The 25,932-nt window shown below is 42.5% G+C and overlaps 1 protein-coding gene across 1 annotated transcript in view; it reads left to right on the plus strand.

Annotated features, from left to right (window-relative positions):
* Positions 1 to 1,212: 1,212 nt before the first annotated feature.
* The window catches only part of zfyve9a (zinc finger, FYVE domain containing 9a), a 37,269-nt gene continuing 12,549 nt past the window's right edge, over positions 1,213 to 25,932 (plus strand). Inside the window, exons 1-9 of the mRNA XM_047589405.1 lie at positions 1,213 to 1,519; positions 14,369 to 14,473; positions 15,147 to 15,254; positions 18,764 to 20,184; positions 20,967 to 21,066; positions 21,444 to 21,620; positions 21,723 to 21,886; positions 24,609 to 24,717; positions 25,095 to 25,217. Coding sequence (XP_047445361.1) covers positions 15,185 to 15,254; positions 18,764 to 20,184; positions 20,967 to 21,066; positions 21,444 to 21,620; positions 21,723 to 21,886; positions 24,609 to 24,717; positions 25,095 to 25,217 — 2,164 coding nt within the window. The 5' untranslated portion in view covers positions 1,213 to 1,519; positions 14,369 to 14,473; positions 15,147 to 15,184. The remainder of the gene's footprint in view (positions 1,520 to 14,368; positions 14,474 to 15,146; positions 15,255 to 18,763; positions 20,185 to 20,966; positions 21,067 to 21,443; positions 21,621 to 21,722; positions 21,887 to 24,608; positions 24,718 to 25,094; positions 25,218 to 25,932) is intronic.

Consider the following 25,932-nt stretch of genomic DNA (forward strand, 5'->3'; position numbering starts at 1 on the left):
TCCACATTTTAATAGGAATTGGGTGTTTTCAGTCTTAGAAGGAGGTTGACTCCTGTTACCTGTTGCTTTCCTATAGAGTACGAGAATAAAGAAAAGGTAAGAACAATAAAAATAATAGACTTATAAACAGATAAACTATACTCATCTATAAACAGGTTGAAAATCCTAAATTTCCCATGATTTGACAAAGCCAGTTTTTATATTTGAGACTTGAATTCCTTGTTGATACACAAATATACTGTATATATAATGTGTTTCATTTGCTGTTTTGGGGTTTTCTTTGTATATTATCAGGAGTTGTGTACTTCATACTTCATGACACTTAACTACTGCTGCTGGTTGCAGAATTGAATGGCATTATAGACTCAATTTTTATGTTTGTGGAAGTGAGTGTGTGTGTGTGTGTATGTTTTTTTATTATTATTATTTATGTGAAATATTGTTGTGCACCACAAGGAGCAGCATTTCCAGTTTCATTTTCATATTGATACATATTTATTCTAACATAGCTGACTTTGTGTTTGACTTTAGACTTTTGTATTCATTCAATAAGTGTGTTCAGGGACTTGGTACGAGCAGTTTTATCTATTTATTTCTATATTGTTTAGTTGTTCTTGTCATTGAACATCTAGTGCAGAGTTGTCAAACGCAGGCCAAAAGCGGCCCAGCAGAGTATCTAATCTGCCCTGCAGGATGAATTTGCAAAATGTGCAAATTACATAGTAGACTGCAATTTTACAGTGAAAATAAGTGTTCATCTCTAAGATGAAGAGGAGTTTTTAATCCCCACGCCATCCGTCTGCTCAACTCTGAGCCCTAACTGGACTTTAATACGACTGCATCACTTCACTTTATTCACACAGCTGCTTTAAAATATTGTAAATTCATGTATATACGACCTACTACCCTTTTATACTTAATAATAAGGATAATTTACTAAATGCAAACATTCTCCAAATTCACAAATTTACTTGTTCTTCTTTGCACTAAAACGAAATGGGGGGGAAATCTGGAGTTGTTGTTACTTATATATTATCATGCTATTGTGTTACTGACTTGAGATCAATCTGGGCTGGATGTGTCCCCACTAAAATGAGTTGACACCCTTTGGCTTTAGTGAATGCATGAATGGTGTGGATGTGGGTGGGTCAGTGGTGGTGGTGGTGGTGGTGGTGGTGGGGGGGTTGTATTTTGAAAGGTGTGACCGGAAAGCGGAGCTTTTCCAGTGTGGATGACTTTACGTCGCTCCCTATCCTCGGAGCTTAAATAAACCTTTGGGGGAGGGATCCCTGAGAGCTGTCGCACAACTACGGCAGAGACTACTTCCCGACTTGAGCTGTCTGAGGCAGGAGGGCTGCGGAGGGTCTTTACTACCCAAATACTCCAAAGAAGAAGAAGAAGGAGCAGGAGAAGAAGAAGAAGAAGAAGCAGCAGCTTTTTTGAAAGGATTAGATATGACGGATGCTAATGGCGGGGCTACACGGCGGGACTGCCCGTGAATAAGATGAGGATTCCTCCGGTGAGTAACTGGATATGTTTTTGTGTAATTTCACCGTTGCTTCTGTTGCTGCTCCAGCCGCCATTGCGGCGACAAGTGCTGCGGCCGAAGTGAGTGCGGCTACGGACCTGGTTCACGGTTAGTATGGGGGGGACAACACCGACAATGTGGCGTTCAGGGTAACCCTGTAGTCTCACGGCAATTACACAACACGCTCCCCTTCGCATGGTAGCCGGGCGCCCACTAATAAAATACTTTTGTTGGGAGATTCCCAGGAACCGATATAAGTGGCCTTTAGCCTCCAAAGCCCACCGAGTCAGTGGCGGCGTGAGTGTCCGTTAGAGGAGCAAGTCGCCGCCGTCACTTGGCGCACGACTGCCCGCTGGATGGTAGCACTAGCTACTTCACCCCTCCCGTTGACAGCCTGCTGCTATTCACAGCTACGTTTTACTCTGTAATTTTTATTTTATTTTTATTTTTTTACCACACTGTTAAAGTAACTGTTTTGGAAAGTTAAAGGCGGGTTTATAGTACTGCGGGACCTAGACGTAGTGACCTACGCACGTAGTCTACGCCGGTGTGAGACATTTATACTCGCCACCCAAACGCTAGTCGGCACCGTGTCTTTTTTTGCCAAGTTAATTTTTGTTTCTATTCCCTGTTTTACTTCCAACAACGGTGACTGAAACTTTTGAGTCATACAAATACCCTGATCTCCAAACCACATTGGTTAACCTTGCTGATTCTTTATTTATCCGAAACAAATAATTCACCTAGATGCAGTAGCCTACACCGATATGAGCCTTTTATACTTGTGCCACCCAACGTTAGATGATGGTGCCTTTTTTCCTAGTCGAGTTAATTTTTGTTTATATTTCACTTTGTGCTTCGCTTTCAACCTCCTCAGTTAACCTTATAGATTCTTTGTGGATCGAAAACAATCAATTTGAAAAACATGGAAATGGACAAGCAGCCGTAAGCGCTAAAGCCTAAATATCCTACTATACAGCAGATCAATTGCAGGTCTTGTGCGTAGTTACATTTCTGAGGAGGTGCACATCAGCCTAAGCATCAACTTAACGCAAAAGAATAAACTGCGGGTGACACTAGCTACTTCACTCCTCCCAGTTACAGCTTGCTGCTATTCAGAGCTACGTTTTGCTGTATAATTATTATTACTATTATTAGTTTTTGCCACACTGTTAAAATAACCATTTTGGAAACTTAACTCTTGACCTTTTTGTTTGTTTGTTTTTTTGGCGAGGGGTAATTTCAGTTACCAACCCAGAGCTAACTCATCTACCCAAGTTCTGGCGTGCAAACCAACCCTCCAAATACGGTCTTTTGACTCTATTTAACAACATAAAGCAGTTTTTCCCATGTGTTTACCCTGTCTACCTGTGAATAATATTTACCAGGTGGAGCTGTGTTTGGCCTGTGGGTAGACGCAGTCAAGCCACAGTGCCACTTATGGTTGCATAATCCAGGATAATGATTGTCATCCACCCTCTATTAGGAGTTTGGTTTGTTGGTGCCAATGTCTTCATGCATTTTGGTCTCTAGGCCTTGGACAAATAAAATGTCTGGGAGGTGGAGTTAATAAAGAAGTGGGCCCATGCCAGACAGTACCACCTTGAATAGTCATCAACAGGGAGACCCTAGGGTCAAGGTGGCCAGAATCCAAAATAGAAAAGTCTGTATAGTATATAATAATAGGGTAGATGGAGTAGTAAAGCTTGTTGATGTACAATGGGGCGTTCATATGTTTAAGAGGATTTATGAAATATGCCAAAACGCAGCCATCTGGGGGTCGGCTTCCTTAGTTTTGTGCATGGGGCCCCAAACAACTGACACTTTGTTGGACTTGTGATTGCTCTGACAACTTGCCAATGAGAAAGCTCCTACTCTTTGTCTTGTTGCTAGGATTAGCAAACGATAGAAATGAAAGGGGTCCATTTACCACGGAAAAATGTTGAAAAACATTAGATGCAGTTGGCGTTAAAAACTAGGAATTCTGATTCTTCAAAAACAGGAAAAACTAGCATTGGAATTAACCCTCCATTAAAGCTGTCTGCCGGTGTTAGCGTAGTTGCTAACGTTGCTGGTCTTCCTCACTGTTATCTCCTGACTCTATAGACAAATCAGAAGACCAACAACGAGTTAATTGCTTGGTGGGTGCAGATTAAATGATTTATTTTATTCATTATCAATTCATTTTAGAGTTATTTCAGTTTCAGTGTTTACTTACAACTAAAACTAATTTTGTCCCTGGTTCCAGAGATTTGTGGTATTTCCACAATATTTATACTCTTGTAACATCTTGCATGTGACTTAGCTTTTGTCCACCTCTCCTCTGTCTTCTCTGTCACCTTTCGGGTTTGACGATGGTCTCAAGGTTGTAGCTTCTGTCATGTTTTGGATCTCATGAGATGATGCAGGAAAAGGCATGTAAAAAAATCATTGTGAGGATTTCACGAATCAATGTTGAATCCCTCAAAACAAGGTTGATCTGAATCGGAAAATTGATTTATTTAAACCCAGTCTTGGTCCTGATGGTGTGCCCCTGGTTCTAAATGATTAGTGGGGGAGTTTTTATTAGGAACATCTGTGGGTGGTGGAAACTTGAAACTCGCATGACTAGAGTCTGTTAGCAACCAGACACTCACCTGCAGGTGGAGGAATTAGTTTTGTCCTGGCTTTTTCTTCCAGTCAGTGGTGGTGGTCTCATTAATGGCCTCCAGGCTGGAAGACATCAAATAATATCAAACTTTTTTTTTTTTTTTTTTTATAAATACGTCATCATTTTTCTGGTGTGGTATTATGTGGTAATGAACTCCGGTCCGGAGTGACTGATCATCCGTGCCAAACGTGTAACCCCACACGGGACATTTGATAAGGGTTTTTACCTGAAGCTGGGGGAAGATGATACCCCGCTCCATCTCCGGGAGGTATTAAAACCCACAGGGGCCGATCGAGTAGACTGATCCAACAGGCGCACATGCGAAGACGAGCCCTCGCGAGTGTGTGCAGAGACTTCCCAGATGTAGGTTGCTGTAAGCCTTCAGAAAGTATTACAAGTCCCTCTCTGACGGCAGCCCAGAAGCCCGTCTCCCTGCGCTGCTTCTTTCTGTCTTGTGGTGTATAAATGTAGATCAAAACATAAGAGAGAACGGAAGCTCTTAATAGTGCCTGACACTCGCTGTGAAGCAGAGCAGCTCTTTCTTTACCTTCTTCAAATCTCAGCGGATTTGAACTCGTCCCGTCAGAGAAATTACCTCTTTTATTAGTGAATGTGACCTTTTTGGAGGATACAAACCTGTGGCATGTTCTGCTTTTAAGTGTTTTTTTTTTTTTAGTTTATTTCATCTCCAGCATTACCACAGGAAAACAAGCTTACAAGAGGAGGAGGAGGAGGAGGTCGGACAACTCCCAGTGTTCTCCCAGTCAGGGCGTGAAACATTACATAACACTGTGTCACTCAGTCATGTTGTTAGAAAGTGATGTCAGTCCATTCTTAAAAAGAGGAAGTGATCATTTGAGGTTTCCTGTGTTCACCCTCGGCAGACGGCGTCTGGAGCGCAGCGGCATTGGATATGGATCTAAAAATGTCGTTTATCAGGATGTGAGCTCGAAATTCCTGGAAGTTTTGTAGCTTTAGCTTGAAGTGTTAGCACAGACAATAATAGTCAGGGCCTTGATTTCTTCAGAAACTCTTTTCATGACGTTTGCATTGAGAATTTTTAGACCAAACGGATTTCCCCATAATCCAAAATCCCCCTGTTCATAACAGAGAAGGTTTAAAATTGTTTTGTTTATAATGCGTTGGAAAATATTACAGTTTATTACTTTTAATGGGTCTCAGAGCTCAGGGGGATATTTCTGGGTTGATTAGCTCAAGCAACACTCCCAAGAATTGCTGCTTTTCTAATAAACATGAAATACAGTATTAATACTTCCTGACTGAAAAAAAAAAACAAAACAAATAATCCTTCTAAAGTCTCATTATTGTCATATGTAGATATAAGAAAACATAAGAACAACATATCAGTTAGTAATAGGCCTTTAAAGTTCTTTTTCTTTCTTTTACGTTTATTTATTCAGGGAGGGGCAATTGAGAGAAACCAATGACGCCCTGATTCCTCAGCAATTCCTCAGCACAATATACAATACATATAATATAAACATAAACATAAAGCAAGGTAAGCCGTAGATCAGAAGGCATTTAAAAAGTACACTCAGAGTGGATGGCATCTATGATAATATGTTTGAACTGATTAAAAGGAATCAAGGCCTCCAGCTGGGCTTCTGACAAAAGATTATTCCCTTTGATTGGTGCACAATACTCAAAGGCAGCCTTCCCTAATCTAAGTCCTGACATTTGGGATATTTAAAAGCCAGTGGATTGTGAGCACAAGTGGAGTAACTGAATAACTTAAACGTAGTTTGTTAGATAAAACGGGTAGTTTGTGAAGAAAGGCCTTTATAAATAAACCGTAAACAATGTTGTTCTCCCCTCACAGTCAATAAACTCCAGCCGACATTTTCGTACAGTTAGCGGTGATGGGTTATGAACCCATCACCAGTAATAAATCTAACGGCCGCATGATAAACTGTGTCCAGTGGTTTTAGTGTAGCAGGAGAAGCATAGATGTAAATTACATCAACGTAGTCCAATACTGATAAAATGTAGGTTGTACTATTTGCTTCCTACGATGGTGTGGAAGGCAAGATTTGTTTCTTTGAAAGAATGCTAATAAAGTTTGTTTAAAGGTTCTTACATGTTGCTTAAAAGACAACTTCTCATCAATCCAGACGCCCAAATACTCATAGCAAATACTCATAGGAGTCCCATCAGAAGTAGTTATGACACTTTTAAATACACAGAAAGTTATGCATCACCCCATTCATGACAGTTTAACGCATGATGTGCCATTATTCCTTCTGAAAGCCTCCTCTTCATCATCTACTGTAGCGTATTATATCAAAATATGTTTTGCCTGAGATGTTTTTGCCTGTGATTCCCATCACACCAGATGTCCTGGAGAGGTAAAAGAATGTTAAGGGAAGTCAGTCGGCTCTGGGATTAGTTTATGACATAATGTCCACTTTCTACCTCTTTCTCAAGCTCCCAACAGCATCACATGGTCTTCATCACGTCCTGCATTCCAGTCCAGTTTCCATTCACTGGTGAAGACGAGTTAGTGGATGCTGAACTAAAAACCTTAAAACTGCATTGGAATAAAACGGGGGAAAAACGACTTATTGGCACATTTCAGAAGCTGGGACTTGGAAATGCCATTGATTTATGGTGGAGATAGTTTTTTTTTTCCTGCTGATGGTGTCATTTAATAATTGGTGAGTCATTGCGGCGCTAAAACAGATTTTTCTTTATTACTCAAGAACAGATGACACAGGTGATAATGCAGAATTACTGGAACATGGTCTGAACATTTTACGCTCAGTCAATCAAACCATTCAGGATGCTGCATGGCCTCTTTTGTGTTGTAGCATATGAAATATCCTCATATATTTTCAAAACAACATTTCTTATGGCCTCTGTCTCCATATGTGAAGTGCAGCCATCGGATGGCGACTCTTCACACCCCCTCTCCCAAACTCTCTTAAATACTTTATGAACTGGGACTAGGTCTGAACACTTAGGGACATTTATGCAGGACATTTATTCTTAATTTGACGAGGAAATCTTTGACGAGGGTTTTTCTTGGAGTTTAAGGCTGATTTTACTCTCGAATGACTTAATGGAGACGGGCACAGATTTCTTGATGCTGCCATATAAAATAATAATGTAATGACGGCGTGTTATGACCCAGCTCGTGTAGGGAAAGGAGGCGTAACACAATAGATAGTTTTTAGGAACTAAAACAATTATTCAGGCTACCAATAGGCAAAGGGAGTCAGTCAGTAAAGTTCATTGAGTATGTTTAACACTAAAAATGTTTAGGTTGGTATTAATGAAAACTTTTTTTTCTCCTATCTGTCCTTCTTTATTCATGTTCAACATTCTCACACAAAAGCTGTTCAGGCATCATAGTTCTAGTAAATGGTCCCGTATTATGTGCCAAGGACACGGAAGATTGAACTCGTGAGCCTCTGGTTCATGAACAAACTGCTCTACCTACAAAGCAACAGCCGCCTTTTCAGCTTCTGGTAAACTCCTCAAAAGGAGCCGTAACAGACTAGCGGACTAATATTTTCCCCTCTGCTGGTGTAATGTATGTGAGTTGGTGTGGTATTCCTGGTGGCCATCATTTCTTAAGTCGTTTTATGGACTGACTGAATTGCACCTAAGTATCTTAAAGGCAACGCTCAGCTAAGGCACAATGTCCATCTATTTTACATCCAGCTGCATCTTCTTTGAGACTAAACACGTTCAGTGATGGCCCGATAACCTCTTCATCTTTGGTATAAATTGTCTGGCAAACCGGTTTGCAGATGAATTACTACTAGATGTTAACGTTACAGTGGCATAAAGTGTTCTATGTTGGTTGTATCAGAGATGTCTGACAGATGTATGAGTACATGAGCACAGTACTGCACTGATACCTGAGACTGGTATCCGCTGTGGTGTACCAATGTCATACGGATACGCAATGAAACAGGACGTTGCATCGTAGATGGGTATCTCATACAGTGAGAGGAACGCCATTACTAAAGCAAGAACAATTCAAAACGCAGACATTTTCCCCCTCACTGCAGCCACCAGCGCCACATACGTCAACTCCAGCAGTAGCATCAATGTCGACCCAATAAAATGGCACGAAGATGCATAAAAGATGTAAATATAATTCATTTTACTCACCAGAACTTAACTCTTTAGAGTTTTCCTCTGAGCCTATGATCCAGGGACACTGCTCCTAGTTAGTGGACTGAAAGTGGCTGATAAATCCTTTTCTGTAGTTTCCCGACCCATCTTAACGATGTCCACCTTTTCTTGATAAGTCCGTCTTGAAAATGGCTTTGACAGTAAATCCTCAACCAAATCCATTTCTTCTCCTACTTCAGCCATTATGCAGTGACAAAACGACTATTAAATCAACACAACTGTATTTTTGCTGTCTAGGTCACAACGGATGCAGTTTGCTAGCTCTGGCTAGCAACTCTCTGACCGTCCAATTAGAGGCTGCGAATATGCTGACATCACCCGACACCTGTTAACAGGCCCTAGTGTCCTCAACTCAACATCTGATTGGTTAACGAAACAGTTTGATTAACGCTTTTTTGCAGAACTGATTCTGAAGGCCTCCAGGCGGATTTCTTTGACCCTAGCAACAGATCGTAGCTGAAATGTGATAAATTAAGAGCTTTTACAGGAAAATACACATTTGTAAGCTGCACAACCAGGGGAGAAGCTATGAAAAGAAGTGAACAGAACATTTGGAATTAATAGGAATTCATAGAAAATACAATTAAGTCTGTTATTCAGACTTTTTAGACCAGAAGAGAAGCCCACTGGGTATTGGTGATCTCTGGTTGAGCCATTTTTAAAGGCATTATTATGATTTTTTTTCCCTTTGTATATGAAGACGTATGCAGTGAAAAGGTCCAAGTCCAATAAGATTTTTATTTTTCGTTCATACGAAAATACATACAAAATACGGGAGGCATCCTGAGCTAAACAAATCCCACATTTACCAACTGTGTTTACATTATGTAACCAGAAGATAAATGTCAAACCTCACGGCTGATTGTAAAGGACTTCCACCTGACTGGTGAGGAAGTGAATGCAGCTCCCTCACAGGAAACAACAAAAGGAAACAAAGTCTTGATCTGACAGCACGGACCTAATGAACTGTTTTAGCATTCTGGTATGTCCAAGCTCCCTCGCTGTTTATGCCCTTGTCTTATTTAATTTAGTCGCCGTGCCAGGATGTCCAGTCAGGCATACTTTATCGTGTTAGTAGTCTGTTAGGCCGTTACATTATTAGCATGTCTGGCTCGCGCTGGAGTCTGTAGCATGAGTCATTTCTGTTGTTTGTGTTTTGTACCTATAAATGTGCACACTCTTCTTTGTGTGTCACACTGTCATTATATTTATATATATGCGTTTCTTACTGTCTTGATATACAACTGTACTGGACAATGTGGAAGGACACGTTTCACAATACTGAATATTGGGCAAGCTATGTCGTCCATGTTAAAATGTTTAGTTTTTGATAAGACGACCGAGAGAAGAGTAGAAATGTGCAAATCAGTTGAATGTCTTTGGGAATTTGGACATAATTCATACATTTCACACATCAAACTGTATATGTTTGACAAAATAATGAGCAGCTTTATCAGCACTGAGATCAAGGGTTAGTCGCAGCCTCGAATGTGTTGTTTCTAGCGCTTTTTCTCACAAATGTGTATCTGCAGGATTGTTTTCCTTTAGTCCTACAGTGTCTCTGACTGACACTCTCATGCGCATATGTCTCCTTTAAAAAGCATCTTCCCAAGTTTACATGTCTAAAAATACAACTCCTTCACGCACTTTGACTAAAGATGCATTATTCAACGCCTCTGCAGGGTAATTAAATCTTAATCAGGGACGGGCCCCTGTCCTCGTGGAGATGTATCCCCGGCTTGTGTGAGTGTTTGTTCACATGTGTTTGTTTGGTGGTTTATGAGTGAACTGCCCCACAGTCCACTGGAGCAGTTCAGGCTTTTATGCTGCAGGACAAATTTAGAAGTTTTTCTTTCGGTTTGGAGGGAGTTTCTGCTGGAGTGAACGGTGCAGAGGTCACATGAGGGTAAACTTTGGCGCCTGGATATGTTTTTTTTTTTGTTTGTTTTGTTCAAGGCTGGTCAATAATAGTCTTAATGGTTTTGTTAAGAGTTCAGTTGGAGGATATTTCTTAAGGCTCAATCAACATCTTCCTAGATCGCTAGGAAATCTCATAGTAAAAGTTGCTCCCTGACTCACATTTAAGCTGTTTATTGGGTCTTGGGTCAACGTTTCCGTCTATCGACCTACATCAGGAAAAACATTTTACAATTGTTGTGTGACTTCCTCGTAAAACTTTATTATGGGTGTTTGCAATTACTTGAGGAAGTGACATCATCAAAACACCGGAGAACAGAGAAAGCAACTGAACATTAAACCCCCCTAAAAATGTGAATCAGTTTATCAAACAACAACATATTCAGGACAAAATAAAACAAAAATAAATAAATAAAAATCTTGTGGCGATCTAGAAGAAAAGGAGAAAAATATAAAATATAAATATTCGTTCATTAATACACAATAAGATGTTACAATCCCTTGTGCCACAGCACATTTAGAAGCCCAGTACAACTGAAAACCAACCAGCAGGCTAACAGTCAGCTACCAGCTAGGAAGACACCAGCTAACTAGCCTAGCCAACAGCAGTAGGTAGTATGCGACACATCATTGGGGTTTTCAAGTGGGCACCTCCCTTCCCCCATGTTTGTTAAGGCCTACGTACCTCAAGAAGTTAGTCCCAAAAGTTCCAGAAAGTCAGTACGTTTACATGCACGTGAAAAAAACAAATTATAGCCTTAATCCGACTTTAACTGGACTAATCAGAGTTCTCCTCATCCGATTAAGACACCCAGATAATGCGACGTGGAAACCGATTTTCTCTGGCATGTATACGCCTTAATAGGACTTTGACTAGACAACGTGTGTGCCCTTGCTCCACAACCACTGCGCTAGCGTATGATTAACCAAAAAATCCAAGAAAGCTGGTCGAACAGAGCTCGTAAAAGAACCTCCTGAGATAGCGCCATCTTATCTGCACCATGAGTAGCGCGACTAATACGTATGAGATTAAAAAAAGCTGAGCTACTATCCATATTGTTGTTGTTTGAAAAGCTGGTCTGCCACATTGGACTCCAGTTGTTTATTATTTGACGTAATGGATCAACCGGAATGGAGGCCGTATTAACTTGCTCCACCTAGTGTGGTGGAGGAGGACATGTTCCCGTCAGTTATTCAATTTTCTCTGTTGCATTTAAACTGGGACAGAGGCCGCATTCAGAATGTCAAATTTTGAGCATAACTTGATTAAGCTGTGCACGTAAATGCACTGAGTGCCTCCTTTCGATCACGACCACATCTAGGCAGGACCCCAGTAGCTTAATCCTGTAATTGGATGATTAACCTGTTTAAAGTTAACTGCTACCAGGTTGTCTGTCTGTTATTGCGCACAGCTGAGCGATGGATAGCTGTTCTGCTGTTCGTACATTTAATGTTCTTGCGAATAGCTACATTTAATCAAACAGATAACTCCTGTTGTAGAGCGCATTCTCATTGAAATTTATAATGTTAGTCCATCGACCATGTACTGCGGTCCTCATGTTTGAAGCATCTTGCTAATAAAGCCGTCAAATATCTGACATTACGTTAAAGTACCACTCAGTTCATCTAAATTGTGGATGACACCCAAGAATTTGAAGAGGTGTGTGCTCCCTTAATGGACTTTCTCAGGCAACAATAGATTATCTGTAAAGCTATTGGTTGTTACATCTTCCTTTGTTTGCGTGTGACATTATTATTTTGTATTTATATTGTATTTTTTGTTGTTTTTATCTTTGTCTTGGGTTGGGTCTATTGGTTGGTGTGTGATGTATGTTTCTATTGAAAATCCCAACCAAAAAAAAGTGGATGATATCCAACATGTCATAATGAAGCTGCCTTTGCTTTGAGCTACACATCAACCTTCAGTGCTGCACAAATAACCACCTGAAAGTACAGTGACTAAGGATGACGTGTGGTACTGTAGAGGTGAGCTTCCAGCGTGCACACACAGGTTTCACTAAGTGATAGTAGGTGAAACCACCGTAAACCTGCTGCAGAGTGGATTAAACGAATAATAATAATTAAATAAAATGTCACAGTTTACGTTTATTGAGTTGACATCACTTGTGTTGTGCTCAAACTGAGTCATCAGACTCCATCTGGACTGCGCCCGCCTCGGGCTTCGTAGCATTTATCTCCGTTCGTATGTGTTTGGCTTTGATAACGGTGTCTCCTTCAGCCTCGTTTCCCCCGTCGATGGCATGACCCCCCCCCGGTTCACGCTACACGTGTAGGATCCTGTCCTGTGCCTTCGCTGCTTTTGTGCTGACGTCGTGCCCACGCTCGCATATTAAACTAAGCGGAAAATGTGTCGACTCCGCTCCTTTTTCTCCGAGGCCTTTGCTCTGCGGAATATTTGGTCTCTGGTGTAATCTCTGGTCGCTCTCGTCCTTATGAGAGTGACCCTGGAGTTCAGTCTGGCTGTTACTCATTTGCAGCCGCACACTCGCGCCTCACATCCCCAATTCAAGGTCTCCTCGTCAGCAAAGGACAGACGGGGCAGGTTTACTGTGCAGTGATTCAGGCTTTAGCTGCTGCTTTCCATTCATGACTCTGATTGTCTTGTCGGGGCTTGGGTGGGTAATGGCTGCGTCTGTGTATGAAGATGTGCAGCACACATGATAAGTTAGATGCTGCAGGGTGTTTGTTTATGAGAGGTTTTGATCAGATTCCTCATCGGCATCATGGGTGGAGACATTAACCATGAGCTGGAACTGTTGAATGTGATGAAAATTGAAGAGTTGCAATAATTATTTTCATAATTGTTTAATCTGGGCAATATTTTCCTTTTTTTTTTTTTGCGTATTTTTAATTTTCCAGCAGTCAAAAATGGAAATATTGGTAAAGCTAGAACTAGTACATGTGTAGCATTGCTGCAATTCATTATCAAAAGTGTATATGTGTTTTTACTTAGATCTTGATCAGCCAGTAACTGTTTCTCTTTATTGGCTGCATAAGAAAAGAAAAAACGTTTTATGTGATTATAAACATAAACCAAGTAGTATTGCACATACAAGACTTAACTCTAAATGAATATGTCTCTGGAGGTTCTCGGTTATCCAGGTCATGATATTAGTACAAACAAAGGTAAAACAAAGACACCTGAACCTGTTAAGTTGTCTTTGAAGACATTTCACTTCCCATTGAAGTAGGTTCAAGTCTTCAGGGACTTTCATGATTTGGTTTGATTTGTTTGTTTGCACATTGAAGTTATAAAACTTTAAAAATGTTTTAAAACCCAAGAAAGACTCCCCCATGTAAAGCAAATACATATGTAATTTAAAATTAAACTACAAATCATGGACATTCAGAATCACCGATGTGCTATCACTTTTCTATAATGTAAAGCATAGGTCTTTAGCGGGGGATCTGCAGAGGCACTGTCTTTGCAAAGTCTTTGGTTGATTAGTCATTTTTTATACATATTATATATAATTTTTTTCCCCACAAAGTTACATTTATTTAAATACAAATTAACACGAATCCAACATATTTTAGTAAAGGGATAAGAGAGAGAGAACTTAATATTGAATGTAAAACGATAATAATGTGGGCGGAGCCTGCGGTCGCCACGTTGCATGAGCTTTAGCTCCGCCCACACTCGATACTTCAGATATGGACATGGGGGTTGTGTTGTGGGCGGAGCTAACGCAGCCTGTACATTGAGACCCGCCCACCAAACGCTCCGCCTGTCACTCAAAGCGGGAACGCCCTTAATTATGCAGCATTGTAAACCTTAATAAAAATAAATAAATAAACGAATGAGTTAGAAAAAAATCACCCCCTTTGAGTTGCCTTGAATAGTGAAATAAACTATTGAGACCATTGTACCAGGCTGTAACCATGTTTAATAATGCTGTAAAGTTGGACTTTTTAACATGGGGGTCTATGGGGATTTGCTCCCTTTTGGAGCCTCAAGTGGCCACTTGATGAACTGCATTTTCTTTCACATTCATCGCTCAGACCCGGAGATGATTGACGTGTTTTTCTTTGCAACACGAGTTGAGAAGCAGCTCCTTCCTGACGGGTGTTTTCCCTCTGCGTCTCAGGTGTGGGCGCTGGGCGCTTGCCAGACTGGGTGAAGTGAGAACCAAGAGGGAAACCCGCTGAGGATATAAAACCACCTTGGACCGCTGAGGAGGACCTCCGTGCAGGTGAGAGGAGCAGCAGATAATGTAAATCGCTTACAGTCAAGTTATAAAACGCACAACACTTTCACGGTAGCTGCTAAAGGGATTGTGATTCAGTTGAATAACGAGAAGAACAGAGCGAACTTGGTTTTTACCTGGAGGGCGTAAACTTGAGTTGTAAATTTCAACTTTGATATGAATTTGCATACAATTTTACTATGTGAACTTCCCTTAGAGGTTTAACCTTTGTTAAACTTGCTGCCTGTCAGAAGAGAAGTTTGTTCCTAAGAAAGTCAGAGAAACACCATAAATAAATGTGTATGTACCATCTTGTACTTTGGATTTCAACATGTCATGAGAATATTAGGAAAAGTGTGTTTGTATCATGCTTGTTTTTTTTGCATCTTACATCTTCTCAGATGTGATGGTCTTCAAAGATCAGTGAAGAAATCTTTAAATCCTAAAAAACCTTGACCAAACCCATAATATCCTGACATCATCTCTCTGACCCGACTAAAGAGAGAGATGCTCTGGAGGAAAATGAGTCACACAGAGTTAGAGGGGATATTTCTACTTAAATAAAAAGATATTGAAGTGAGCAGAGGACAGAGATATGAATCAGGCCGTGGGGGACACCTACAGCACGGTGGAAATGTGAATGAGTTTGGTATTGAGGGCGCGCTCGTCTCGCCTCCAGGTTCACACGGCCGTCGGCAGCGTGGAGCTTTCTGACCCATGGAGAATTATTTCCAGGCAGAGGCCTTCAACCTGGACAAGGTGCTGGACGAGTTTGAGCAGAACGAAGGTGAGTCTCCACGTTAGTTTTTAACAGAGGCAGGAAAGGAGAAGGGATGGGCAGCGATCAGGGCGCGACATTAACCTTTTTGTTCAACAGCCACTGTCGCTAGTTGTTTTCCAAAGTTATTAGCCACCTATTATTTTCACTAGCTGCAATTTTGTTGTGTATATATACAGCGTAGGTTTAATTCCTGCTTTTCTTCAGTTGTCTCTATCTAATACATGTGCAAAACCCCCAAAAATATCTTTAAAAAATAATAAAAAAAAAACATTTACAAACTTTTTTTTTAATGTAAATGACCCTTGTACACACACATCAAGAAATGTTTAACGCTAAAGCTCATTTTATATGTAAATACGCGTCTGTAGTAATAAAATGTGCGGTTTCTCTTATCACATATTAAAAACCTGCTTAGGACACGGCTTACAACTAAATTATTCAATAATGTGACTCTAAATAATGGTTCAAGGAGATTTTATTCGTGTAAAATTAGCTTTTTATTCCTCTCTTACCTGTTCTGCACTCTTTTCTTTTTTTATTCTTTACCAGGGTCATGTTATTCTTCAGCCATGTATCCAGTGTTTTGTCTTCAAATAAATTAATTAATTAAATGTTATATATTTGGAAAATACTCAGTTTTCCTAGTTATTAAGTGAGTTAAAGTTGGTTGCCAGGGGTAACAGTGTCCATCTCGTTGCCAGGGGCAACAGAGGTTCATCAAGAAATAATCGCTGTTGAATATTGGTGATCCGCCAATCAGAATCGAGTATTCAAGAGGGGCGTGTTCTAATTTTTGTTAGACAGATTTATTTTTCTATGTCTCCCCGTCCTGCGTTCCATCTTCAGCTTTTCTTTTCTTTTGTTTGTCCCCTCCCCGGGTTTTCTGACACCTTCGATATGCCTATGGTCATCAGCCCACCATAGTGTCTAGTGGGAGTGGCTGTGCTACCCGCCACTGCTGAAATACACCCCTATTTGACTGGTTGATGGGTGTTAATGTCAAGCCCTGATACCTGCACCATAATGTCAAAGGTTTCTCTGAACTTCACCTCAAAAGATGCAGACTTGGCAACCTGCAACAAGTGCTTGAAGCTGATATTGTGCAAGGGACGTAATACCTGGAATTTGATTAAACATCTGATGACACACAGCATTTAAAAAAAAAAAGCACAGCACTGTTATTATGATAATTAGGACAGTTTACTGTGTATTTTAGCTGCTGTATTTATTTTCTTTAAATTAATATTCCGTTCAACTTGCACATCACAAAAAGCCTTAAAAATAAAAAAAGGAGACATTTTTGAGCAAAGGTTGAATGTTTTCCACTCTTTAATCACTGGCACCTTTTCAAAAGTACCCATTTGGCACCGGCACCTGATAAAAACCCATCCCTGGAAACAAGATGAGGACAAGCGGTGAGTCACCGAGGTTGAGGAAAGACAAATTAAACAAGGTGTAACTGTCGGACTAACAGGGTGCCGTTAAGACACCTCAGTGATCCAGTCACAATAACTGTGCCACACCTAACGCTTAAATGCATTTTGATGAACCACGTCTGATGCAGCAGTATGATGTGCCAACACCTGCTGCTGCTCTGATTTTCAAAAATACGATACGAAACGATACGATACATTATCGCGATATATTGCAATATTCTACTTACTTCAATGACAAATTTTTAAATGCAGCTTAAAATACACGTTGTCTATATGTACATCAAATCACAGTGATAATTCATTGGACAAATGGAGTCAAAAAAACAATATTAATCCAAATGATCCATTTCCAACTTATGCAAAAGTGGTTTCTTTTTAAATCGATATTAAGGCATTCAAAAGTATCGCGATATATATTGCCATATCGATATTTTTTTTCCCTCCTCCCGTAACCAACATCCAAACGCTACTAAAAGGATTCAGTGACCTCCATGTGTGGTCCGTTCAGTTTGAGCAACACTTACAGGTGGGGATTGAGGGCGAGCGGAGAGGGAATAGGACTAATTGGGTTTTTTCCGTCTCCCTCGAGCTTTTGTAAAAGTGTGTAATTGGTGCAAGTCGAGTCGGCTTGTCACACTTAATGGTCGATAAGTGAAGATATTGCATTATGTGGTTTTTCAAGGAGTTTATTTATGGTAACTGGAAAGTAAACACTGCATTTCTAAGCTCCCAGCCGCCCTGCACAAACAGTCTGCTTCTTATTGAGTAAAGAATGCTCTCTTTCTGGATTTATGGCGTATGACCCCAGAAAACACACACACACACACACACACACTGTATTTTAATGGTGCTGTGAGCTCAGTGTGTGTTTTGGCTGTGAGTGATTATCTCTGTCCTCTGCCAGAGATCCAGCCTGGCAGATTAACTCTCTGTGTGTGTGCGTGTGCTTGAACCTGGTACGCGACATAATAAACAGCTTAGCATGAATTCCAACGGAGGGAGGAGAGAGCCGGGGCGGCAGCTGACGGGTCCTGTGTGCGAGGAAGTAATTTCTAATAAGTATCATCAGAATTTCTGCTTGTATTAAAACCGCTCGACTGATGAATCCCGAGAGCGACCGAGACGCTTGGCCCACTTCCCTGCTCAGAATTTCCCAGTCCATCCGTACGCTAATTTCTCTCTCCGTGCCAACCTCCTTTCCTGGTTTGTTCTTGCCTTTTTTTAGGTCTTTCGATCACCTGGGAGTTTGTGCCTTTGTATCGGTTCTCTGTGTCAGTTCATGTGAGGCTTCCTGTGTTGGTCTGCTAGAGTTCATGATCTCTTTTATTGGGTAGCCGCTTCCTCTTATTTTTATTTATTTATTTATTTTTATGAAAAGGTTCAGTTCAAGGTAAAGATCACATAGTGTCTCTAGGGAAATGGCGATGATTCATTTTTATTTTAAATTGAATTTAAACAGTGCTACATATGTTGTATATTCTGTCTTTAGACAAACAAAATAAAAGAAATCATAACTAACTAAAATTAGAAGTGACAGTTTTGCTTTATTGGGATGTAACGATGTAACTCAACTCACGATTCGATACGATTTCTGATACTGAATTAACGATTTTTTTCTTCTTTTTTTTTTTTAATTTAACAGCATGAGCTTACAGACAAATTATGACTGAAAAAGATTCCTTCAATTATTTCTCAGACAAAAAAAACACTTTTCCAAGGTAGGATGTAACTTCAAAACTTCGATACAACGCATAAGTCCTCTTCTTACTAGTGCAACTGAAATTATATTTGAACTTAACTATAAAAAAATAAATAAAAAACTGGATCTTTAAACCAAATCCCACATAAAAAAACTATATGAATAATACAAATATTAAACTGAGGCTTGTGTGTGTTCGTAGTTTGGGATTTGCATGTTTTTTTTAAACAAACATCAGCAGATCTCGTCCTGTGTGCGACATCGAACTCGCGATTAATTTTTCATGTCAGCTGATTGGAACCGTCACACGTTTGTATCGATTCTTTAATGGTCTCGTGATGCAATAACCTATACAATCCTCTGTTTTCCCTCCCCTGCAGATGAGACCGACACTCCCATCCTCTCCGATGCCAAGTGGACCCAGATCCTGGCCCCGCCGGCCCACATGCTCTCGCTGAACCCCGCCCTGGCCCACGCCGACCTCAGCCCGCGGGAGAGCCCCCTGCCCTTCAAAACCCTCCCCGACTCGTCCTCCAGTGCCTCTCCGGGGGGCGACCCCAAAAGACATCCCGGCGCAGAGCCTCCGTCCTGGGCGGAGGAGAGGCCGGCGGACGTCCACAGCCCCCCCCTCCCACAGCCCAACATCGGCAAACTGGTGGGCACGGACGACCTCTCGCCGCCGCCGCCCCCTGTGACGGCCTGTGGTGCCGTGGAGAACGGCTGCACGGGCAGCCCGCGACCGGACGGGATTAGCAGAGGGACAAACTCTGCAGACGTCCAGGCTGGTGCTTCTGATCAAGAGGCGAAACGTGAGGTGGGAGAAGGCGGCGGAGGAGGAGGAGGAGGGTCCACAATCAGTCACACTCACTTTACCTTTGAGGTGGCGCAAACTCCATCTGAGGAACTAGCGTCGCAAAACGGGGAAGGTGTCAAAGGTGAGGGAAATGCAGCTCCTTCACGAGACTGTGGTTCAGAAACTGCAGACTCCAAAGAGGAGCAGGGTCTCCTGAATGGGGGGAGGACTGTTCGGCCTGGATGCGAGTCGGAGGAGAATGGTGTGTCTCCTCCTGACGGGGTTGGGGTGGAGGAGAAGGAACGGAGATGTGGTCCAGATGGACAAATAGACCAGAGACTAACAAGCCTTCCCAATGGTTTAGAGCAAGAAGAGCGTGGGAGCAGCTCCACGTCTAAAGAGGCGGAGGAGACGGAGGGGGAGGAAGACGGCCTTTCTCCGTCTCCTGTCCCCTCCAAAGAGGACTCTGTGACCGAGGAGAAAGAAATGGAGGAGAGCAAACAGGAGAACGGAGGCGATGGAGGAGCCGCGGGGTCAGGTAGCATCCAACCAAAACTCAACAACAACACCAACAGGCTGCAGCCGGTGAGCGTTCCCTACGGGGGGGCGCGACCGAAGCAGCCGGTGGCGCTCAAACTCCAGATCCCGCAGCCCCTGTCGGGTCAGGTCCAGAACCAGCTCGGCCCGGGCGCCGCCGGCAAGAACAAGAACCTGGAGAGCCAGTGCCGGCGGGGCGCGCCCTCCGAAACGTCGCCGAGCGGCGGGACCGATCAGAGCGCCGGCGTGAACGGAGACGCCGCCGTCCACTCCCCTTCCCTGGTGTCCTCGGAGAGCCCGGACAACGACCTCCAGGCCGGACAGCAGGGCGCTCTGTGCAGGAAGGCCGCCAGCTCCCTGGGAGAGGTCGCCCCTGTGTGGGTGCCCGACTCCCAGGCTCCCGTCTGCATGAAATGCGACGTCAAGTTCACCTTCACCAAGAGGAGGCACCACTGCAGGGCCTGCGGCAAGGTCAGTGCTGTGCAGATGGAACCGCTTTAATGTTGGCATTTTATCACTAATGTGGTTTTTTTTTATAGCTGTGCAATTTGCATTTTGGCTCAGATTTGTTGTTTTAGGATGTATTAAAAATAAGAAACATTCCTTTTTTCTATTCTGTGGTACAAGAACAGTTGTAGTCCAGTTTTGCTGATATGCACTTATTTTGTGTCATAATAAAAAACTATAAAGAGAAAAAATCAGGTAGAGCTAAATGAAATGCGTTGACAGGCTCGTCCACGTGCGTTACGACCGCCCCACGCACGCTGTCCGCGCAGTGCTTTAAATTGAAGATGCGGTCGCTGACGCTGCACTGGAAAGTTGCCGGACTGCTGCTTAATTTCCCACAGGGTGGCAAACAAACAAACGCACGCTCCTGCCACTTGAGCTGGGAGGAGCTGGCACTGCAGCAATACTAACACCTGCACGGGGGGAGGGGGGGCGCAAACAACGGACGCAGCGGGATCCTCGGCGCATCCTCCAGCAGAGCGGTCGATCCGTAAACCGGATTATGACGCCGCCGCGTGGCTCTGAAATTAAAAGGGTTACCGGTCCTCCCGTCTAACAATTCGCTAAATACGAGTTATTGGGCAATGACGCGTTACGAGGGGCTAATCCGACGAAAGTATCTCACACGCAGCTGCAGTTAATTGAAGCTAAGTCCAGGAAATCAAAGCATGTGCCCAGTTGTTGCTTGTTGTGTGTGTGTGTTATTTATAAGGTCTGTTTCTGTGCGTCTCCTTGTTATTTTGAAGGTGTTTTGTGCGACGTGCTGCAGCCTGAAGTGTAAACTCACGTACATGGACAGGAAGGAGGCGCGTGTTTGTATCACCTGTCATTCTGCCCTGACGAGTGGTGAGAATCATCATCATCATCAATATTTGAGTATGAATATTATGAATATATGAAAGCAACTATTTTAATAATCACTGAAAGTCCACATACGCCGATCAGGCATAACATTATGACCACTTTTCCTGATATTGTGTAGCTTTCAAAACAGTTGTGACTCATCATCAGTGATCTTCTGAAGGTGCCCTGTGCTGCCTGGCTACGATAAATGAATAATAACATCAATTAGAGTTAATTTTAGACCATGATCACTATGTGACTTACTGGGATACTTATTGTAAAAGTCCAAATTAGCAAAATTAGCAACAGCTGTATTTGAAATCCATGTATTTATGTATATTTCTGACCCCGAGCTTTGTGATATTTTTGTCTTACGTCAGCTCAATCATGGGAGACGCCGGCCACTTCAAGCAACCAGAGCCCAAACCCCAACAACCCGGCAGAGTACTGCTCCACCATCCCCCCCCTGCAGCAGGCCCAGGCCTCTGGGGTGCTCAGCTCCCCCCCTCCCACCGTCATGGTGCCTGTGGGAGTCCTGAAGCAGCCTGGCAACGAGGGTACGACCTTTTACCGAGAATAAAAAACACTTTTCACCTTTCAAAGTGACTTTCCGTCCCCCCGACCCCCTAACCGCCGTGACTTGACGTTGGTTTGCTTAGGGTCCCTCTCGCGGGAGCAGAGGAGGGTGTGGTTCGTTGACGGCGTCCTACCGAACGGAGACGCAGCGGAGTCCCCCAAACCTCCGTCCTCCAGCCCAGCACCCTCTCATTCACTGGCCATCTCCACGTATTCAAACAAATCTTCCACTCCTGAGTCTTCAGAGGTAAAAAATAATAATAATAATAATACTAATAATAAAAATACATTCAGCCACAACTGAAGCTCCTAGAGCTAGTTTTTTTAAATTATTAGTTTTATGGACAATGTGCACAAACATTTAACAGTGTCAAAGGCATGAATATATGTGTGTGTGCCAGATTTAGCAGAAAACTAATTTCCATCTGTAGTCTGATATAAAAGTACAAAATAACATCCGACACAGACCCACAGGACATATAAAGATGCCTAGCATGGCACAAAACGCACTTGTTTACCCACTATAAATACATACATACTTAGTTAGAATGGTGTAAGGATGTGTGCATTCATTGAAGCCTAAATTAAGTGCCTATAAAATAATCAAAATTAAAATTAAATACCAGCGTATACAGTCGTCGTGAGAACAGTCGTTCACTGGCTCGGTCATGACCGTAAACAACAGGCAGCAGATCGAGTTTAAAAGAAACTGAAAAGTTCCTCGTTGCATAATCAGAATTATAAAAACCCAGTGGGATGAAATGCTTAACGCTGGAATGAAATGTACTGTGTACTGTGCGATTTACTATAAGCCAGCACGAGTGACTAATGCATAATAACGAAAAACAGCGCAGCAAGGGTGTGTGTGCTTGGGAGATGATTCACAGCCAGTTGATTGTTCACGTCTCAGATCTGGACCTGACGATGAGTGTGAAAATGATCGACGAGCGTGACTCTGATGCACGCGCTGCCAAAATGACAATGAGTGGTTTAGTTAAAACGGACGCTGAGCTGTTGATTTACGGCGACTCCTGCTGCACCGACTTAAAGGCAAGAACGAGGGAACATTTAGTCCCGGGCCAGGAGGAATATTTAAAACACGTCTGCTTTACATTTTACTAGTCTCAGGGAGAACTACTAACCCCAGCCCTGCGTCATTAGATCAGTAGGTAGAACAGACTGTCCACAAACCAGAGGGGCAGTGGACAACATGTCCCTGGTAAATGGGTGGATGTGTGATTGTGACTGTGAAAGGTTTTTAGTACCAATAGGTAGAAAAGCAATTTACTTAAAATGCAAATAGAGAAAGTTTGTATCTACTGCTTTAAGAGTTTCACGTGCACTAGGAACTACACACATGTCTAATTTTAACCCGTTTAGCAGTTTTTGCGCTTTATCTATTTATTTATTTATTGCATGTTTGTCACATCTAGACGTTTCAGACCATTAAACATATTTAAATATAAGAAAATAAAAAAAAAACAATAACTCCTGAGAAGGTTCACCCCTGTCCCACGTCTTCACCATTTGTGGATAACGGCTCCATAGAAATGGATTTAAACCCTTTTCCAGACTGATATATCTCCATTACTTTCTTTCTCATTTGCTCCTGAATTTCTTAGGATCTCAGCCTGATGTCTAGATATTGAGGATGTTTTGGTCTCCTTCACTTTGTCAGACAGGTCCTATTGATTGAGAACAGGTGTGGCAGTAATCAGGCCTGGGTGTGGCTAGAGAAATTGAACTCAGGTGTGATAAATCACAGTTCAGTTACGTTTATTTTTTTTATACTTTGATTTTATTAGGTCTCTACCATGAACACAGACAAAAGCACAGTGCACGTCAAACTCCTGATATCCACATCAATAAACAGTAGCTATGGAGAGCTCTCGAAAAAACACATCACACAACCAGTGGACTGCTCCTAAAAGCAGACAGAAAACATGGCAAAGAAAAGACATAAACTGCTCAATGAAGATAATGCAGAAAACGCCTGTACGTATCATTCTATTCCCCATGTAAACGTCCTTTTTAAGTCTAAGAAGGAACGCAAGTCTTTCCATCTCGTGACTTTCCTTAATAATTCTTCTCCCAATTATCTGCTGGTGCGGATCAGATCTCAACCAGTTTCACGTGATCGCTTTCTTTTACAGCCAAATTCATAATTTTCAAGTCTACTGGTAAATCTCCCAGATAGAGCAACAAACACACACACACACACATCCAACATCTTAAGAATGTGCTGAAAGTCGTTCCCAAAATAATTTTATCCAGTTGAATCCATGAAGGTTTGGATTTATTCTCCCCATAATAATGAAAACCTTCATTTGCTCGTGTTATCTTTGTCTTATATTGAAATTTGTTTGAAGATCTGTAACATTTAGGTGTGACAAACATGGGGAGAAAAAAAATAAGAAATCAGGAAGGGGGCAAACACTCTTTCATACCACTGTATGTTCACCAGGTAGAAGTTTGCAGCTCTATGCAGGGCAGGGAGCACAAAGTCAGCTTAAAGATGCAGACATCAAAGGGGGGATCGGGGTCTGTTATTTAGGGCTGTGGCTTCAGATATTAAGCTCTGAATTTAAAAGTTGTACGTCCGACCTGATGTTAGTGGGATGAGGTGTCGGTTGAGAGGGTGTGTATCATCCTGTTGTGTTGAGACTTCAAATCATCTTCTGGGTTTGTTGTTCACTTCTGTGAGGTTGGGTGTGGGAAGACTGATGATTTTTGGAGGCAAGGTGTGTGTGTTAATTTTGTGTTGGTGACTGAAAGCGTAGAAGTGTAGAAGCAGATGGAGCAGTGGAGGAGGATTGGTTGGATGATGCTTTTGTAAAGGAGTAACAGTGGTTTCTGGTTATCTGTGACGTTTCATTCAATTGTCTGGTTGTCGATAGTGACGGGGTGCTGCAGAACAAAATTTCTTCTAACCTGTGCTACGCCTAAACTCTACATTTCTCCACCCCCAGGCCGCCCAGACCCCCGTGGCCCCGGTGGGCAGTCCCGTGGGCAGCTCTCTCAGCCTGATCCCGGAGGACGGGCTCCCTCCCATCCTCATCTCCACCGGAGTCAAAGGAGGTACGGGAGGCCACATCACAGGTGCTTGCCCTCATCCTCACCATCCTGCTGCCTCCTCATTTCTCCGTCCGGCTGCGCTGTGATCGTGCTCGTTCAGTGTTTTTTTTTTTTGTCTCTCTCACGTGCTTTTACGCCACCGCTCATGTATCAACCACTCATCGCCAAGAAACGGGAGACAAGACTTGTACTTTCTGAGAAGTGTTGTTTAAGTGACTGTGAGAGCCTCGAGCTTGTGCCTCACTTTATAACTTCTTTACCATCTTCAACTCCCCCCCGCTCAATTCTCATCCTCCACCTTTCCTCTCCGTCTAACTTCACCCCGACTCCTGCCTCTTCCCTTCCCTCCTTCTCCTGCTCAACCCCAACTTTGCCTGCAGATTATGCGGTGGAGGAGAGGCCGTCGGAGATCGTCCTCATGCAGCAGCTGGAGGAGGGAGGCCCGGATCCCCTGGTCTTTGTGCTCAACGCTAACCTGCTCGCAATGGTCAAGCTCGTCAACTGTGAGTTGCATTTGCTTCGACAAGCGACTGATTTCTGGGCGCGTTTGCAATGGCAGTTGTCAGTCAGTTTGCAGACCCGTTTCTGAAGTATTAAGTGTAGTGTAATAAAGGGAACATGGTAAAATAAAAGCTGTCTGGACAACATACGCTTTTTGATAATGATTGTAGAGTTTTTTGTGTAGATGCAGAATATGTATCATTGGTTTCTGTAAAAGTGATTTAGGGCTCTGATGCTCAATTATATGTTACTTAGTTATTGGGATGTGACAAGAAGATTACAGCCACAAAGCTGAGACTGTGAGCTTAATTCACGCGGGACTAGTTTTACCTGGGGACCTCTGGTAGTCCTAATAATTACGGAGGTTATCTGGGATCTTAATCCCGTGCAAATTGGCTAGAGATCTGTCGATATATCAGCATCGACGGATACGCGGGTGCGTTTGCTGATACATGATACACGACAAGACAGACAGACAGACGCATCCACAGGAGACGCTGTGGATCCATGCAGCCCATACATGCCCCCTCCCCACTAGCAGAGTACATGCAGCTGGAAGCTGGAAAATGCCTGTGCTCTACCTCTTTTTACCTTTTTTATATTGTATTCATAAGAGAGTTAAATATTGATCAGTAAATGTTTATGTTTTTGGTTAAATTGAAACTTGTTACATTTGTTATCATTGTGTCATTTTTATCATGTAAATGGAGGGAGGAA

The sequence above is a fragment of the Mugil cephalus genome, chromosome 7 (assembly GCF_022458985.1).
Source record: "Mugil cephalus isolate CIBA_MC_2020 chromosome 7, CIBA_Mcephalus_1.1, whole genome shotgun sequence".
NCBI lineage: Eukaryota > Metazoa > Chordata > Actinopteri > Mugiliformes > Mugilidae > Mugil > Mugil cephalus.